At 40.2% G+C, this 18,643-nt stretch overlaps 1 protein-coding gene across 1 annotated transcript in view; it reads right to left on the bottom strand.

Moving 5' to 3' along the window:
* Positions 1-18,643, bottom strand: part of ADAMTSL1 (ADAMTS-like 1) — a gene marked incomplete at its 5' end in the record, with an annotated part of 86,543 nt that overhangs the window by 42,281 nt on the left and 25,619 nt on the right. Inside the window, 2 exons of the mRNA XM_009581705.1 lie at positions 4,777-4,906; positions 9,694-9,995. Of these exons, the coding sequence (XP_009580000.1) occupies positions 4,777-4,906; positions 9,694-9,995 (432 nt within the window). The remainder of the gene's footprint in view (positions 1-4,776; positions 4,907-9,693; positions 9,996-18,643) is intronic.

Raw genomic sequence — 18,643 nt, 5'->3', positions numbered from 1 at the left:
CTATCTTTCCTTGCTAACAACAGAGGCTTGAAGGAGTAAAGGGAGAGTGTTGGGGTGAAATCGTGTGCTATTCCTGGAACTGTCTGCTTTTTCTTCACTGTTTTTTCTGGTTTTGTAGCATTCAGCTGTTCTTTGTTGTACAGGAATAAAAGTTCAGTTTTGAAAATATGCAAGAACAAAGCTGTAGAAATTGCCTGGAATTTCCTCCATTTTCAGCCATCTGGCTTTCATTGCTTTGCTTCTCTCTCCACTCCTCCATACGTATTTACCAAATCTTTTCAACACGCATTGACCAAGCTATTGAGCAGTTATAATTAATAACACAGTTACAACATTCTCTTTCACCCCTTTGGCTCACCACGAGGTGCTCATGCTGTTGCTGTTATAAACAAGAGCAATTATATCTGATTAGATGATGACTGCCTCTGTATTTTGGGTTGTGGAGGCTGAGGAAAAGACACATTTTGGATGTAAGTCATTTTATTGTTGAAAACAGTAAAGCCAACATTGAAGAAGGGTTTTTCTGATTGTTTTTGGAGTAATTTAGAATACAAACATAGCAATTAGCAAAACTTAGTGATCTGCCCTTTTGTTTTTTGAGCTTAGAGAAGAAACTTCTAGACATTGAACAGCTATTCTACATTTACTTCTGGGAAGACTGTGTTCTGCTCAAGTACTGCTATGTAATTCTGGAAGTGATAGAGCTTGATTGACACAAATTAGGTAACTAATTGAATGACTCAATTAAAATGGTCATGGTCTTCATTCCTCTCTTTCCTGGAGAAAGCATGCTGGGTCTCCCAGTGCATCAAAACAGGCTTTTTATAGAAATACCAAACAAGGGCATACCAAGTTAATGATACAGAATTTTACTCTGTACCTACTGTGCTGAAAATCAGCTGTTAGCTCTCAACTTAGCAATTAGCTCCACAGTATTTCAGTATTTCTTGGCTCAGTGCAAAATGGGAAATTTTGTTTCACTGTTTTCCCGGAGAAAAGGGACTGGACTCTTTTTCTGCTATTGTTCTTGAAGCAATAAGTAAAAAACTCTCAACAAAGTCTGAAACCAGAGGAAACTCAACTACTTTGGGATTTGAATATGGATGAAATCTTCCAATTTTTGTGTGCAACTCTTCCTGGTTCTTGTTCTTTCTTCTGTAAGAATTTTAAGCATGAGATTTTGCTGACTCTGTACAGCTGTGAATATTTGAAGAGAGATTTCTATGGTTTAGTTTTTTTGTCTCTCTTCAATGGACTCACAATAGTAACGCACCAAGATATTAAGCCAGAATTTCAATGGAAATTATAAAGCTCTCTCAGCTGCTATACAAGCACCATCACCTTTCAGTGTTTTCATAAATCTGAAGTATTGCCAGTATATTCTAGCTTTTACCATATTTTGTTCCAGGAGAGACCAGAGTAACTAGGAATTGAAGAGGGTGATGATACCATAGACTAATTTCAAGGTCAAGCATTAAGTGAAATCTTCTAGTCTATCCACATTTATTTTCAGCAGAGAGCAAAAAGAACAGCAACAGAAGATGCCTTTAGCATCATTTTACTTAAGTGTCCAAAAAGAATGATGAAACAAAATTGGAATTAAATTACTCTTCACTGACTACTCCTACAGTATCTGTCTTGAGGTGTATGCCTTCCGACCCTCCAGAAAGGCTGACTAGATTCTGTGGTTCAATGCTTTTTTTAAAATCTGTATTAAACCAGCTAAACCAATTGTGGACCAGGAGAGGCTTACACGACTAACCCTTTAAGAGGCTACTGAAAATGCCACATGTAACCAAAAGTGCCTGCAGCAGAAGCAATGTTAAGCTTGGAAGTTCTAATTTCTAAATGTTCTCCCTCTTAAGCTAAACAAGATCTTGAACTATATTAAATTCTAGATATACATATTAAATTCTAAGCATGCTGGGCTGTTTTGGATCAAGAAACATCACTGGAATAATTTCTCTGAATATATTAGGAGGGAATTTTCGTTCTCTTGGGCAAGACTTCTCAGCTTTTTCTTCATCCTGTGGACAACATTCCCTTGTCTACTTAGACATTCGTCACCGTCTCAGTTGCCTTTTCAGCAGACTGCCTCCTCTACCACAACTGCATGCTCCAATAGTCACTTACACATCAAGGACATTTTAGGAAAGTGTTTTTTATATTTTTAGCTTCTGTTAATGCACTTTAGCAGCTGGAAAATAGAAAGAAGAGCCAACACTATGAGACCAGCCAGCTCTCTCTATAAGCTGTCAGCGGAAGCTCTGGGAAGTATCAGTGGTTCACAGATTGCATTTTGGGAACTTCTGTAACCGGGATCTAAGTTCACAGCCGCAGTGTATTACTGTGGACTCGTCACTCAATAGCAATGTCTTCATCAGCATTCACAAGGACAGGATTTTAGCCCAGATTTCCATCAGATTCCTGGATCAAGATTTCTTGAATTAGAATCCTGAAACATCTTATGATTAAAACAAAGAGAAAACCCTAAAACTTTTTTTTTTTCTTTTTTTTCATGTGTCCTCTTTGGAAGTCTTAATACTGTTGTAATTAATGATTTTAAAGCAATAATCTTTATACACTAAATACTATCAGTTTAATTAATATATCATTGTATTTAATACAGTGGCATTGGTAGCACTTCAGAAGCTTGCAGAAAATAAGGAACACAGCCTGCCTGGGAGACACATCCTTTCCTTCTTGCCTCTCTTTCCATTAGCCAAGCTGCCTGCTGTCTGCAGCCTTGAGTTTTAGGCCTTCTTGCTCTTACCAGAGGAGCCATTTTGCAACACGTGCTGTTCTTCATCCTGTGCCACTTAAATCTCTGCAGACAGGCAATTTCCTCCAGACTGAGGGGGCTGGAGGGAGGGGAGATGTATGTACAGGGAAGGGAGTAATTTCGCCTTTTTTCAATTGCAGCCCTCGCGGTGGATGAAAGATTCTTATTTTCCCCCTGCCGCCTCAATTCCCTTTCACCTCTGCTTCATGGCCTGATTCTCACCTACAGTATGGTCATCTTGTAATCCACGGATGGACTACACGCCCAAGGTTGCTTTAAACTAGCTTTGCTCTGGTAGCAAGGTTACCACAGTGATATGGATTATCAAGCAGACTAATGCGAGTATTAGTGTTCACCCAATTTCTCAGACTGCTTTTGCAACAGAACTCACATTAATATGAGTGTGCCTTATGAGTGTGCCTTATTTTTTCTTAACCAGTGCATATTTATTTTCTGTGTCAGAATCGATAGGTGATCAATCTCCTACCATGCACTCTCAGCTCCAGGAATGCTGCTACCTACCAATTACAGTGAGATTTCCACCTACAAAGTTCTTTTCAAGCATTAATGTAATATTAGTGTGTTATTGCCAGCAATACAGACAATTTAACAACGTCAGGGTTGCAATATCCTCATAAGCAACTGGTAAAACGTGTCAGCCTATTTGGCTCTGCTTGTCACAGACTCAAAATCCTGATCATCCAATCAAACTGTTATTTCTGTCATTATCATTCTTGGATGCTAGCCATATTTGGTGCAATATATGATTTTTAATGTGAAACTTCTCTGTATACCCAAAATCTACTACTATTCATAACGGTATACCTCTGTATAGCCTACTGTCATATAAAGCATACCTACAGCTACCAATATAGGCTCTAAGGAATATCTACCGCCTGGACAGCACTGACTGTTTTAAAAGTTATAAATCAATATATTTCAAATCTACCGCACTATCAGAAGAGAATAAATGCATCTGCGTACAGCTGGGAATAAAGACAATATGTATATAGTACATCTTGAAGACTTGACAGGCCCAGGTCCGTTTAAATAAACCACAGGAACCTCATGACAGCTGTTTTCTGTCATAGAGGGTAGAGGTGTGAATCTCTGCAGACAAAGATCTGCTATTTTTAGGGTCAGGATTGTGGAAGCTGCCTGAAGCCAGGGAGGAACAGGTTCTGCAAAACCATTTGTGAAAGTGGAGGTTGAAGAAGTCTCCTTAAACTTGACACAACTCTGGGTAAAGTTAAGCCAATCCATAAATTGGCTGCCTGCAGGACCCGAATAGGCAAGCGGTCTGAAGTTTGCCCTTCGATTTTACCACCGCTCTGCCCTTCCCGGTCAGTGGTGTGAAGAGGCTGTAAGGTCCTGCAGCTTGAGAAAGAGCATGTGTGAGGCAGTGTGTGCCTCCAGACCGAAAGGCCATTGAGTCTGTGGTCACAAGTTGTTTAAAATTCTTTTTTGCATACTGCTAGTGTTGTTTAAATAGCTCTGGGCAACATACTGGACTACAATCACCCACACTTGTGTATTTGTTTTGCTTTTGTCATGGATTCCTCAAAATCCATTAAATGATGTCTGGACAAGACCAAAGAGCCCTGGCCTAGGTATTCTCACCTGCGATAACAACACCGACCCGGCTCGCCAATCCGCTACCTTAGGCAGCAGCAGAGCTCTACTCACTCACGTCACCTCTGCTCACTTCACGTTAGTTAAAAGGAGTCCTGGGGGGAGTGACACAGATCTGCTGAGCCCAGACAGCTGAGTCTGTTGTACTGCAACCTGGGGAGCCACCTTAGGCTCTCGTCTGAGTGTTTTAGTCTTGTACTTCAGGAGTCATTTCAGTAATGCCCAGATCCAAGCATGCCTGGCCCCAAACACCTCAGATTCATGGGGAGCTTGAAGATCAGTTTCTCAACTTCATCAGTGATCACATCTCTCTTAAATCTGGAAAAAAATGTATGCCTGGTGATAAGACATAAGAAGCCTACCTTGGGGGGCAGGGGTCCAGGCTACAGGCTTTCAGCAGCTGTGGAGGACGGCGACTGGTTACACACAGCGTTTCATCCGCAGTCTCCCTGGTTTGCTTGTTCAGGCAGGTCACCACAGCCTCCTGGACACCTGCACACAACAACACATGGTCACAGCCAGCTCTCCGTACCCGGAGGGACAGCTGAGGGCAGACTCAGGCCCAGCGGGGCCAGCGGGGCTGCGTTGGCTCTGCTGCACGTGGGGAAGCACAGCCTCGCACCCAGGGCTGCCAGCTCAGGGCTGCAGCCCTGGCTGCAGAGAGCGAGGAGGCTGCTTCCTGCACGTCAATGGGGTGTTTGCTCTCCTCATCCAAGTGCTCTGCCTGATGGTCTTGGAGGAGTATGGTGTGAATGTCTACCAAAGGGGGACATTTCTTGGCACAGTGTACGTGACAGTACTGACTGAGTAGGGGAAATTGCAGATCCTTTTTTCCCTTCTGTTGGGAAAAGCCTTCATCTGTAACTCTTGCAATTTTCCAGACACAGTCATGCATTGCTTACTGCACCTTTTGTATCTTGTTCCCCAGCCAGCTGGGAGACGACCTGATCAAAACACCATGTGGGATGCTGGGCTTTTACTTGCCCTGGCTTTCAGTCTCACTAGGTGTCTTATTGCAGTGAAAAGTCCCTATGTTCCTTCACCACTTACCTTCCCTGAACAGAAGATTCTCCAGTGCTTTCTAGTGACTCATCCTCTCACTATGAGTGCAGTGAGGCTGTTTATTTGTCAGTCAAGCAAGCTAAGGTGTGAAGATGGCCTTGACTTCAGCATGCTATATTTTAAGCAACAGTATGGTTGCTACACATGCAAAAGTAAAGTAAAACAAGGTCAGACAATTCAGCTGCTCTCAGTTACATTTCTGCATCCGCAGACCTGCACCTAAACTGAAGATGCAAACCTGCAGAGTGTATCTGAGAGCTGGGACAGAACAAGGGTAGCTGTTGGGACTAAGAGAGAAGCTGGAAGATTTGACGATTACGTTTTAACTCAGGAAATCCTTGGTGGTACAAAATTCCTTATGTACTCTTGGACATACTAGTTACTCTGTCTCACTTTTCCTACGAGTAATGCAGGAATATTACAGGGTTTTTTGCACCACAAGGTTAGGAAGCTAGAAAATCAGGGATTGCAACTCTACATGCCATAGGAAAGAGTACTTAGTGAGAGAGGTTTTACTTCTTCCCCAGGGGGTCTGAGGATAATGATTGGCCTAAACTTCCTAAAAATCTAATCCACAGTGGTTCAAGCAGAGTGGAATTATGCTTTTTACATTCATCCCTACTTCCTGAGTTAGGAAAAGATTATCTGAACTCATAACAATTGCATCATCTTCTCAAAACCAACATTTAGTTTTCCAAAATATCTCATAATCTTTTGAGGACACCAATGTTTAAAAAAAAAAAAACAGTGTTGGAAGAGCTTGAACAGTTCCAAGAGCAGTGTAACAGAACTGACAATATCTTTTGCTGTTTCTAATGCCAGAGCATATGTCATTAGGCAAACAATGATATCATATTATTCAACAGGACCGAAGTGCTGCAACTCATTGCAGTTCCGGTACTCCTGCAATTATTCATATGCAGTACAGACTGAGGAGAGGCCCACAGCAAAGTGGCATGTTGAGCAATTTTTATTGACTCCTACATGTGCAAACCTATTCAGGGCATGTCTATGACTCAAGGATAGGCAGTGTCGCCACTGTACTCAAGGTGCTGAAGAGAAGAAAGAAAATTTGACATTTTTGGACATGGACATCAACATCGAAATCACCAAAGTCCCTGAAGTCAGCCAATATTCTTGTGAGTTTCCTTTTTCACAAGGTGGCCCCATATTTTTGAGTAATCTCCCAAAAGACTTTAAAAAATTGTAAAAAGCATAGCCCATTGAAAGAATAAAACAAATCGTAGTGATTTATTTCTAGGAAAGGAAACCAATGAAATTTCTACACCTAAACAGTATGTTCTCTACCTTGCCACAATAAGTATCTTTCCAGCTCAATCATTTTTACTCTGGAGCAGGTTATCATATTGTGTACAGCAAACAGAGGCGTATGGACTCCCCAGGACAGACTGCTGCTGGCTGCAGAACAGAGGTAGTTCTCTACCTGATGGGAAATGACACTGTGTTCTACTTTGCATTGATCACTTGTGCAGGCCTGACAGCAAGACCAATCTGATGAAGCCAGGAGAGGAGGACTGCTAATCCAGACTTTCAGAAACTGCGGAAGTACTCTTCTTAACTTTGTGGAAAGAAACCACTGAGTCCTGCCACATGCTGGTGACAACATTCTGTTTTCTGGGGATACAGCACACTCACCATCTGTATGTGCTGGATGTTTTTCTTTTTAGATCAAAATTTTGTAAACTGAGTGTACTTCCTCAGCTTCAATTTCTCCTCTCTTAAGAGTGCCACTAATGAGCTCTTGAACAATGATTATCAATTACCTTAAGACTTTTGCATTGTTCATTTTAGTGCTGACTATCCAAAAGTGATTGACTGTGAGGTCTTGAATTCAGCCTTTTCTGCATTTCTCAGATTGATGGTTTTGTTTTATCAAATTCATATAGCCAAGCTCTGATACTACTGCTCTTCACTTTTCAGTATTCAATGTGCCCCAAACCTCCCAGTGAATTCATTCCCTGTGCTTATTCCTGTCACCTAAGTCATCTCTGATTGTATTTCCCGTAATTTTAGTCTATCCTACCGGCATTCTACTCTGCTCATTATAATTTCCTTTCAGAGAATCTTACAACTTTCTATCTCTTAAAGGTACCGGTAGGACCAGTAATCTTGCCTGACAGCATGGGTATTGAAGAAAAAGGCTCCTGCCTAAATTTAACCTGTGGCTGCTAGACTATGTATTGACAGAAGTTTCTGTCTCTAATAGTTTGTGCCAGTGACTTAAAAAAAAAAAAAAAAAAAATGTAGCTTGCTCCAGCAGCAGACAAATGTGCTCAGAATCACTTCCTTCATCTTCTTGAGTCTCACACTGAGTGTGGCTTAGCATACTGATAACACCTGTCCTTCTGTTTTTGATAGGTCAATGCGGCAAATGGTTATAAGCTTTAAATCAAGGATGGATCATTGAATGTATAGAGAATATAAAGACCTTTGATTATCCATCAGAAGTTCCATGGTACAGAGATAATTAAAAAATATATATGAACTTCAGGAAGTTTATTTGCCAAATAACTGAATCCTAAACATTATTTACTGCACAATATTGCCAGAACAAAAAGCTGTCTGCTTTAAAATTGCTTTGCCCGAAAAAAAGAAATCAGTTCTCAATAGGAAATTGCAATATAAAAAGGTATAAGGGTGGGACATGAATCTAGGCTGGTTAAGTTCACTTGCAAAATACCATCAAATGAGATTTTCTGTGTTTATATCTACCAGAATAGAATAATTGTTACATGATATTTGATGACAGCTCTGGGAAATGCAGCCACTAACAGCAGACTAAATGACTAATTCCTTCTGGTTGCTACTTCTGGGAGGTGAAAGGTTACTTCTGCATCTATCCAATTTCTTCTCTTGAGACTCCAAAAACAATAAAATTAGTTTGACTGGTCTTGCACCTATGGCTACAAAAATATCTGACTTAGCATCTGCTAATCTGGAAAATTTGGAGTTGACGTCAGACAAAAAGAAATCTCGGCTAACAATTTTCGCTGACAATTGAAAGAGATTAAATTTGTAAAGCAAAATGTCTCTGTCATATCAGTATCTGTGAGTTATATTTGAAAAATACGCATATAGTCACTATATTCATTTCAAGAGGATATTTCTAGAAGCTATTCAGGTTTCGGTATTCACAGTGTGTGACAAATTGTTACTGCTCACTATATATGACAGTTCCTCCTGTAAAGTCAGTGTTTGTCACCACTTAATATACACTAGTTCATATTTTTTGTGTAGGAAACAAAGCAATAGTGGTAACGGTCTGACAGCTCTCTGTGAGCTGCTCTAAATACTGACTACCATCAGCAAGCTGAAAGTAAGCATAGAAAACCTTTGCATTATTTTCTACTAACTGTGTTTTTTAACTTTGTAACTGATTGCTGGTGAATCTGTACAGATCACACTATTAACCATTCATAAAGCACTGAGTGGTTTCCAGTTCTACAGTACCTATTCTGTTTTTATCTATAATAATCCTTTTTTAAATAGCCTGAAGCTTGTAATGTAAAAAGACAGCAGCTGGAGAAGTCTAGGTTTAATTTAAAAAATACTGGAGTAGACATATTTCTCAGAACTAGCTAGACAAAATGATGGGAAAAAAAGGGTAGCAGAGAACTGTGCATTAATAACATGTGGAACCTGAGACCTTGATTGACTTTGAGAAACTCCAAGTGCCAAGCCTGTTAGCTTCAGACAATCACACCATTAGTGCTTTTTTACCATATGTTTTCTTTTGCACTGGAATCGGAACTAATGTCACTCAGTGATAGGAGTTAGGGAACCAGCTGAGCCCTTAGAATATCAATAATTTAATGTGTCTGCTATGGGAGGACAATTTACTTCCACATGTTTATACTTGCACAGTACAAATCAAGAGATAAAAACTAAAAATGACACATGATTCTTAGCCTGTATCACCAGACCACTTGGTGACAGCCTGAGCATTGAGCCTGAAAGTCCTGGGCTAAAATATGCTGTGCACATGTGTATTTTCACAGTTTGCATCCATGCCTTTTAAATACAGTTGGACTCAATGATCTTATGGTTGGAGTCAATGATCTTAAAGGTCTTTTCCAAACTAAATGACTCTATGATTCTAAATAGCTAAAGCAAAGCAGCATGTCCGTGGGTGTTAACTGCAAAGCACACACTTGAAAAGGGAAAGCAAATCCAGGACAGAAACATTTTGCACTTACCTCCTCCACAGGACTCTGAACACTCTGTAAATCCCTCGTATTCCCAGTCATAGAGCTCATCAAACTCCTGCAAGCTGCTATACAGCAGCTCAGTTTCCTCTGGGATATATTCAGTTGCCTCCCCACTGCAGGGACCACTGTAACAGGCTCTCTGAGACACAGGTTTGGGACCTTCACATTCATCGATGGGCAAGTCAGCCACAGACTGAGAGAAAGAGAGGAGCACTTGACATTTCACAAGCCGCACCTGGCTGCCCACTCCACAGGTGACACTACAGGTGGACCAAGCCTCAGGAATAAACCTGTGAGAGGAACAGAGCAAGGCAAGTTACGTCCACAAGCAGTCAGGCAAGCAGAAGCAGTATAGTCATGTCCAGGCCAAATTCTCTTTAATGAGAAACAAATGCTTCACCTCATCACAGGGCTATTATGAAATACACATAAGAGCCATGACATATTGTTGACAACTCAATGGCAACAGTGGAATGGCTCTCAAGTACTCATGTGGAGTGTCTCCTTATATCCAGGAAGAAAGATGCACGCTTAGAGCACCAGCCTTGATCCTAAAACATCTCAGTGCAAGGCATCCTACAATCTCCCAATCTGCATCATGATCCCACTAGATACTTTTTGCTAGTATTCAACCCAGATCACCTTTGCCTTAGTTGATATCACAATTATGTCACTATAAGTATTAAACAGGTTGCTGAAACCATAAAAAAGATAAAGAACCCAGCATTTCTTTAGCTGCTTCCCTCCCCTTCCCCCCCGCCACCCCCCCAGCACATTTAATTTCCCTTCTCATACAAAAACAGTGTTCCATTTCTAGTCTGGATTTCTTTGGCTGTTGTTCTTGTCTCACTGATTAGGAATCCTTAGATGTTCCCAATTTTTGCCTCTGAAAGTCCATACATATTTTAATAAAAGCATCTTGCAGCCATCATTACAATAAGCAAAACAGACTGAATTCCATTTTTCTTTTTTTTTCCTCAACAATGGAATAATTTCTCAATTTTTCTGTGTTGTCACCACTTATTCAACATCTTAAAAAAAAAAAAACAGTGCTGGAAGTTGGCCTAGCATTTTACTCAAAGTAACATCAAGCAGAAGGGTCACAGTCAACTCCATATCATATCATTAACAACTTGTTTAAATGTAACACACCTTGTTTTGCTAAGCTCATGTTGATCTATGCTGATTCCTAAATCTTTCTGGAAACAATGGTTCCAGGGTACTCCATGACATGCATTACTTATGCTTAGATACCTGATGTTGGTGGTATTAAAGCACTGCAGTAATGAATCCAGGTTACAGGGTGATTCAGATAGCTTTGTCTGACTGTCTTGTCTTTCCTTTTGGCCATTCTGCCAAACTTTCTGCCACGGGCAAATTCTAAGACAGTGGTTGTAGATATACTTCAAGGGCTGGAACAAAAGAGCGAGTAGTTGGATCTGGCACTGATCCCTTAAGAATCTCACAGGAACAACCCCTGTTGATAATGCTTTCCCATGAACAGTAAGTGTTTGGGATCTGTCAGCTCCTTCAAACTCAGCAAGTTTTTTTTTACTGATATTTTTGAGTGTTAAGCTAGTGAACTGAAAGCTTTTTGTGATAGGGTCAACTGCCTGACAGAAATTTAGGTCTTTCAGCACCTAATCATATGCATTAGCTAAATTTGTCAAATAAATCAGAGTTTATGGGATGTATTTTTGACTAAAACATGGCTGTCACTGACAGTATTCCTCTCCTTTCAGTCTTTATTTAGGTAGAGCACACCCGACTTGGACAGCTTTACCCAGGGCTGAAGGCAATGCACATGTCTGTCTCTTCTATGGTCTAGGGCTATGAGGGGCTATGGGAAACTCATTTCTCACCTTGTGAATCCCATGAACAGTCTGATAGGAAGAAAAAGGAAATTTAGTTTTGTGATCAGCATCTTTGAAAGTATTTTTACGCACTTCTCTTTTTCATCCCCTGCTTTTCGCTAGTTGACAAAAGGACTTTGCCTTCACTCTGGGATTAAAAAAAGAATCCAAAACCATGAAAGGAACCGGGTGCCCCCGCAGCGTGTATGTACCAGGATCCCTGACTGGAACAGCATATTATCCTAAAGCAGAGAGTGTGCATCTCTTTACCCACTTTCTGTGGGTGCTTATAACATCTTGTTATAAATCTGATATCCACTGCTAGCACTATACACAGGAAGTAATAGAAAAAAAAGAAACTGATTGTATATATTATTGGAACATTTGAAACTGTTTATAATGCTGCTACGAAGACTGCAATATTTCTTCCTGGAGCAAAGCCTTTGAGAAACTAATGATGCAAAGTGATCCCATTTCCCTACTCTGAGACATTTTATCTTAAAATAGTGGTATTGTTTCAAAGATTATATCCTTCATTTTGAAAGGATTATAGTCTTTAACAGTACAGGTGGCCCACTCATCTTGTTTTCTCTAAGACTGTGCAACTGCTATAATACTACTTTGGTGTGGAAAATCTCCTGACACAGATTAAACAGTCCGTATCAGCCACTGTGACTAGTTGATTAGTTTAAATGTATAGCTTCTTGACCTGACAAGCTAAGAGGTAGAAATCTTAATCAGGTTACAAAAAAAAGGCACTGGTCTTCATCAGAAGCTGTCTTCCTTATATTTTTTGACATTGTGAATTGTTGTGTAACTTTGATTTGTTGAAGAGCTGCTGTATTCCAAAACAAAAGGGATGATATTTTGCCAGGTATTAAAATTACTCATTTAGAAAAGCAGAGATACTTCATACACTCAGAATATTTACACATGATATATATCACACATACAAACACAGGAACAAAAAAGAGAGGACACAAAAGGGAAGTAATAACATTGTTAAAGCAGAGCGGATCCTTTTTCAAATAAGGCTTGATCTATAAATGCCACATATTATATTATTTTACCCTAGTCAGCAACTCATAATGAAAACACTGAAATTCCTTTAGGAAATTATATTTTATTCGGCTTTCTAGGCCCAATTTCTACTTTTTAAGTGATAAATTTGGAACTGTAATTTAATTCTAATATAACTGTTGGCTGCTAAAGAGGGAATTGGTAGAATCAAGAGTTGAAAGCAGGAAAAAAAGGAGGGGAAAACAAGAAAACCCTGCAAACAAAATCTCCATACAAGACTTGTCATTAGATACTGAACATTTATGTCATTTGAATGTATAGTATAAATATACAATGGTTCTGAATTTTCCAACATCATAAAACCAGGCTTTCAAATATCTAATGATAAATGTTGCCAAATGGTGAGCACAAAACATGGGAATAATAAGCAGTCAGTTCCATGGGTTTAAAGTTATTTGTTCTGCATCTAGTGTACCTTCCACTGTATTTCATAGCTCTTAGCATACTTCTCAGTGATTGGCATGTTGCCATTGCATCAAAGATCATCGTCTTTTATTCCTCTGCACAGCAGACATGACAATGCTTCTTCACAAAGAAAAAATACAGCAGTAAGTGTGTTCTGAGAGCTCCGATGAATATTTTAGAGAGATCACTACTAGGTGGAAAGGTGAAAGCTGGAAGGAGGGAAAATAATGACCTTGCTTTGTTGTGACTGACTTAACCGTGTCTGTTGCTACTCAACTGCCAGAGTGCTGGCTACATTACAGCATCTAGCTGTGGAACGGCTGAAGGGTCACTCTGCCCGTCATCCCCGCCTAAAGGGGCATCTCCATGGGCAGCAGTGCTCTCAAGCTGAAAAAGGAAAAGGGTTGGAATGCAAGGTAGAATACTCTCCAAAGAAAACTGGGGTTTAAAAATGGATGGTGCTTGTACACAAATATGTATACTTGTTTTCTTGACCTGTGGGCACTTTTACAGTGATAAACCAGCAACCTTCTCCCCTTATATGAACACCCTTGCAAAATAGTGAGTTCTGGATTTAAAAGAGGCATTGTATTTTTCAGTGTTTTTTGTTAGCTGTTGACATTTCACAATTTGCACAAGCTTGTATTCAGCTGAAGGGACTGTTGTTGCAACATTTGTCATATGCACATTAGCCTACACTGGGCTGCATAATGTGTTCTAGGAATGGAGGAAAAGAAATGTAATGCCGCTGGCATTGATGGACTTCTGCAGGAGTCATTCAGGCGTGACACTGAGTTGGTTTTGGGTCATTGCTTTTGTAGTGTACTACAATCACTGAAAATATATTTTAAGGAAATTTTAATATGACAGCAAAACCAACTTACCGTGTTTGTATGTAAAGCACTTATACAAAATATTGGTCAAACTGTGAAATGCACAGCAGTCCAGCCTTCAGACTGCATATCCAATGGACCTGCAAGTACAAGTGATTGCAGTTGTCCACAGAAATTCATCCACACATGAACACTTGCCCAGCTCAATTTTGCAAGGACTATTTGCATTTGTAGATATTATTATTCACATTCACACATGAGAATGACCCTTTCAGACAACAGCCTGTCTAGTGTTAAAAGAAAAAATTCCTCTCTTTAAATTATATAAAGGGAATGTATTTAAAAATCCAGCTTTTGTAGACTAAAATGGGCTACACAATGATCACTTGTATATAAAGGCAGCAAAAGTGATGTCAAAATTTAAGTTGCAAACAGCGATGACAATGGCAGTACTTAGTCTTGGGATAATGATATTTTTTCCTTCAAACTCCGGGCACAGCTAAGGACTGGTGTATATTCCCTTCCATATAACAACATATACGTAACTGGGGAAGTCAGAAGAAGAGAAACACAATGACAGAATCAAAGCTCAGTAATGGGAGACCTTCCACAGCAGGTCATAGTGGGTTCAGGGTGAGACCCATGGACAGCCCTGCCAAGATTTGTGAAGATCTCCAGGACACTTGATGTACATAGCCACAGCCTTTTCTGTCTAGGACTTGGGTTCCTACAGTGTGTGTTATGAAATAAAAAAGAAGTGTGTATATAGGCTGAAGTCTTTTGAGCTATGGAGAAAAAGATCTTATTTTCTTCACTGCTACTTAATTACATATTGCCCTTAATTTTTATTGCTTAATGCTTTTTTTTTTAATCCATCATTGGGTAAATCCATGGTTCAGACAAAGTCTGAGGTTTTGAGAACTGCACATACCAGTAAGACTGGGTGTTCGAAGGCATAGGTACCCATCTATTAAGGCACCTAAAATCAGATACTTCTGGTGAAACAAAATGCTCAGTGGGTTGTTCAAAGGCTTAGAAATTTTCTGTGATAGAACTGGGAACTGAGCTCAGACTTCCAGACTCCTTGCCTTGAGCTGAAATGCAAACCTGTCCTTTTTCTCCATGAGAGGCCACCTTTCCATAGGTTTTAAGGTGTGGATAACACCACAGGATGCTCACACATAGCACTGGGTAGCTGCTGGTGTCATTGTTCAGAGAAGTGAAACAGAGGTCGTGACCACTCGTCAATAAAATCTCAGGGCTCCATCTGTAAGAGTAATGGCACTAGAGCCAGCTGCATAGGTCCAGTTCCAACCTGAGGGATTACAATCTGTCCCTCTATAGTTTCTCTTCAGTTTAGTTTGAATGTGACCTTTTCCTTCAGCTTTGTGTCAAATCATTCTATACTGTTGGTGCTCTCCATAAATTAACCGCTCCCTTTCTCCCCAGGGAAAGATAATTTCTTCTCTCCTGTATAGATAGTACACATAAATCCTAAGTAGTGGGGACTGTCTAAAGGGGTTCCTTGAATTAATAGGTAGAAGTCATTATCTAATGTTAGGCTGCTGCACTGCTGACCGACCGCATACATAGTTTAATTTTATTGCCATTAGATCTTAATGTGGAGAAGTTTCCCTAAACTTCCTTTTTCCTCTTCACTGCATGACACTGAAGTGGACAAGCAATAACTTAGCAGTTGATAGCATCTGTGTATGCCCTCACTACTTTTTTTGGCAATCCAACAACCATAACATGCTTTATTTTTAAAATAAAACATTTGTAGGACGTTTTAAAATTACTTATTAACCTGTGAATCAGGTACAAACACCATGATGGAAACTATTTCACAGGGAAACCCGAAATAAAATAGCTTACATGTCTTTGGAAACATAAATACCTACTGAAAAGTAAGAAAGAGATATTGGGTGACTGCAACACTGGCCTCTCTGTCCATCTCCAGTTCCCTGAGGGCTTTGTCCGCCCCACTGATGCATGTCAGGAATTTCCTTTTGTTTTTTACTGAACTGGCCCCATCACTACGATGGTGCCATCTGGCATCCAGATATTATTGTTTGCCCTCTCCCCCCCACACTTCTTTTTATGGCTAGCATCAGGGTTATTTATGGCAGTATGTTAAAAGCTGGGTATGGTGTTAACATACAAAAGCATTTTTCAAGAGTTAGAGACAGGAATCTTTTAAACAACCCCTCCACCACCCATAAAACCAATCACATTATACATAGAAAAACCCATGCTTTTTTAATCATGACTGCTGCTCTTTCTGACTCCGGCTGTCATGCTGTGCTGGTGTAATGAGCTCCAGTGAAAGAGGTCAGACAGAAAGATACTGTGGCTTCTCCCTCAGATAACATATTTCTAAGGCCTGGCGAATGGTCACTTCAGAGACGGACAGCAATAGCAGAACAATATTTATGACACCACAGGACAGCAAGGGCTTCTCACCTTAAACCTTTGTCCTAACAAAGATTACAATACTTTCTTACCAACCTAGAGTATTTCATAGTAGTCATGTCAGCAATTAATATTTAATTGACCCCATCTAGGGGTGCAACAGGTCAGACAACACAAACATAAACATCCCCTCTAGCCTTCAAGTGGTTGAACTGATTATGATTAATTCTTTGAGCAGCAGAACTGATGAAGACCTATTTAACATGGATTTGTATTTGAAGGCTGAGTGCCCAAGTGGATTCTCTGGTATCTCTTAAGGACCAAACTCCTTTAGAAACCTTTCCTTCAACTGGGAATTGTAGGGTGTCAGTTTTCTACCCACTCATTTAGTTCAGTGAAACCTGTGGAAAATACTACCACTAAATTTTCTGGTGAATATCAACCATATTTGACAGAGGGGTAAAATTCTCTGTGATAACTTTATAGCTCTGTTAAATTCAGTTAATAGGAATAAATTCAGACATTACTGAAAGAAGAGGAAGGCAACTGACAGATAGACATATACAGACAAAATCAAACTGTAAGACTTGTTTCCTTTAGAAATTCCTGAAGAAATAAATAACGGAAGGCACTACACGCAGATGGAATAAAAATGAGGCGTCTGCTGCTCTAGCAGCATGTTAGAGAATGATCACAAATTACAGGTGGAAGGACAATGTAAGAAAAAAGTGTAACTTTATAACTCACAGCATGCGATTTCATAATAAAAACTGTATTCAATAAAAAACCACAAAAGTCACAAGAGAGCAATACAGAGATTCACAAATACGAGAACTCAATGCATAGAAGAAATATGCTGAAAATTTTCAGCTTTAGCTTTTAAACTTCCAATCAAAAATAAACTTTGAGAAGGACAACAGAGTTGCTTATAGATGGGGTTTGCTATCTCTGCCTGAAGAATGATAAGGAAGAAGGGTGACAGTGGTAGGGGAAGAACAATCTGCTGGCTACAAAGAACGACGCTGTCTGTAGAGGAGAATGGGGGCAGAAACTTGGTGACATAAGAAAGCTCGGGAAGAGCCTCAGACGAAGTGTAGGAAAAGAATTAGTCCTTGCTGACATCTGCCCAAGTGCAGTCATGAAATTAGTAATTATTGCACCAATACAGAGCAAATAGGAAAATCACATAAGCGTAGCTTGTCTGAAGAAACTTCCATTACTCCAACTTCAAGCAAACACGTTCATGAACAGACAACGCTGCCTTCTCAGCACGTGGCTTACAGTGCCACTGGAGGCCTTCTGCTGTTCCTCCTGCTCTATGACTGCTCCCCTTGCCCTACGCGCTGCCTCTCCTCTGCCCATCATTCCCTCCCTGCTGAGCGGAGGAGTGGAGTCTCAAAGAAAGCCCATCCTGGCTACCCAGCTCAACTCCCACCCCCAAACCCTGTTCAGCCAGCATCGCTCTACTGAATCAGAGAAAAGAAATGGCTTCCTCAGAGGAGGGGAAGCAAGCAATTAAAATTGTTTTTTACAACCCCTGGTATGTTTTCTGAAAATACTTACAGCAATGTAACACACCACAACACGCTTAGGCGTAAGACAGTAAGAAATTGATGGTCATGTTCCAGTTAGTTACTTAAATTCACAGTCAGCAAAATAGCTGGCCACACCACATGCTGTCTTACACCAGCTAGTGCTTGATCCAATATTTAAAAACACTCGACTGCTCCAGCCCTCAAATTAGCATACACCTACACTCCGGACTGATCATTCATCTGCCAAAATATGTTGGTGATAGCCTGACATCTGTCAGCATGGTAGACCATGGAGTATTACATTGTGTCTCTGCATAGCTGCAGAAACACATGCCAAAAGTTGCATTATCATGTAATACACCTTGCTTTTCAATTAGTTGGTGTATCTGAAATCCCTATACAGCTGAATGAAGACAAGTGACGCTATAAAACTGGCATCAAAGTTGATTGTTGATTGTATCTTGGAGACTTCTGAAAGTTTTGTCTCTTTTTTATGTCATTACATACAGTTTTTCAATCTAATAACCAGGACCTAAAATGAATAACTGTTTAAAGTAAGACATTAATTAAAAACCACTATTAATAGTGAGGCACCCAAACCAATTCTATGTGGAAGTTCACCGCTCAAGGTTACTGTGAACAGGTTAGATATTCATAGAATCATAGAATCATTAAGGTTGGAAAAGACCTCTAAGATCATCGAGTCCAACCATCAACTCAACACCACCATGCCCACTAAACCATGTCCCTAAGCGCCTCATCTACACATCTTTTAAATACTTCCAGGGATGGTGACTCCACCACTTCCCTGGGCAGCCTG

This window comes from Fulmarus glacialis, unplaced genomic scaffold, assembly GCF_000690835.1.
Source record: "Fulmarus glacialis isolate BGI_N327 unplaced genomic scaffold, ASM69083v1 scaffold22747, whole genome shotgun sequence".
Taxonomy (NCBI): Eukaryota; Metazoa; Chordata; class Aves; order Procellariiformes; family Procellariidae; genus Fulmarus; species Fulmarus glacialis.
The sequence above is the reverse complement of the archived record's forward strand: the minus strand, read 5'-3'. Positions and strand labels throughout refer to the sequence as shown.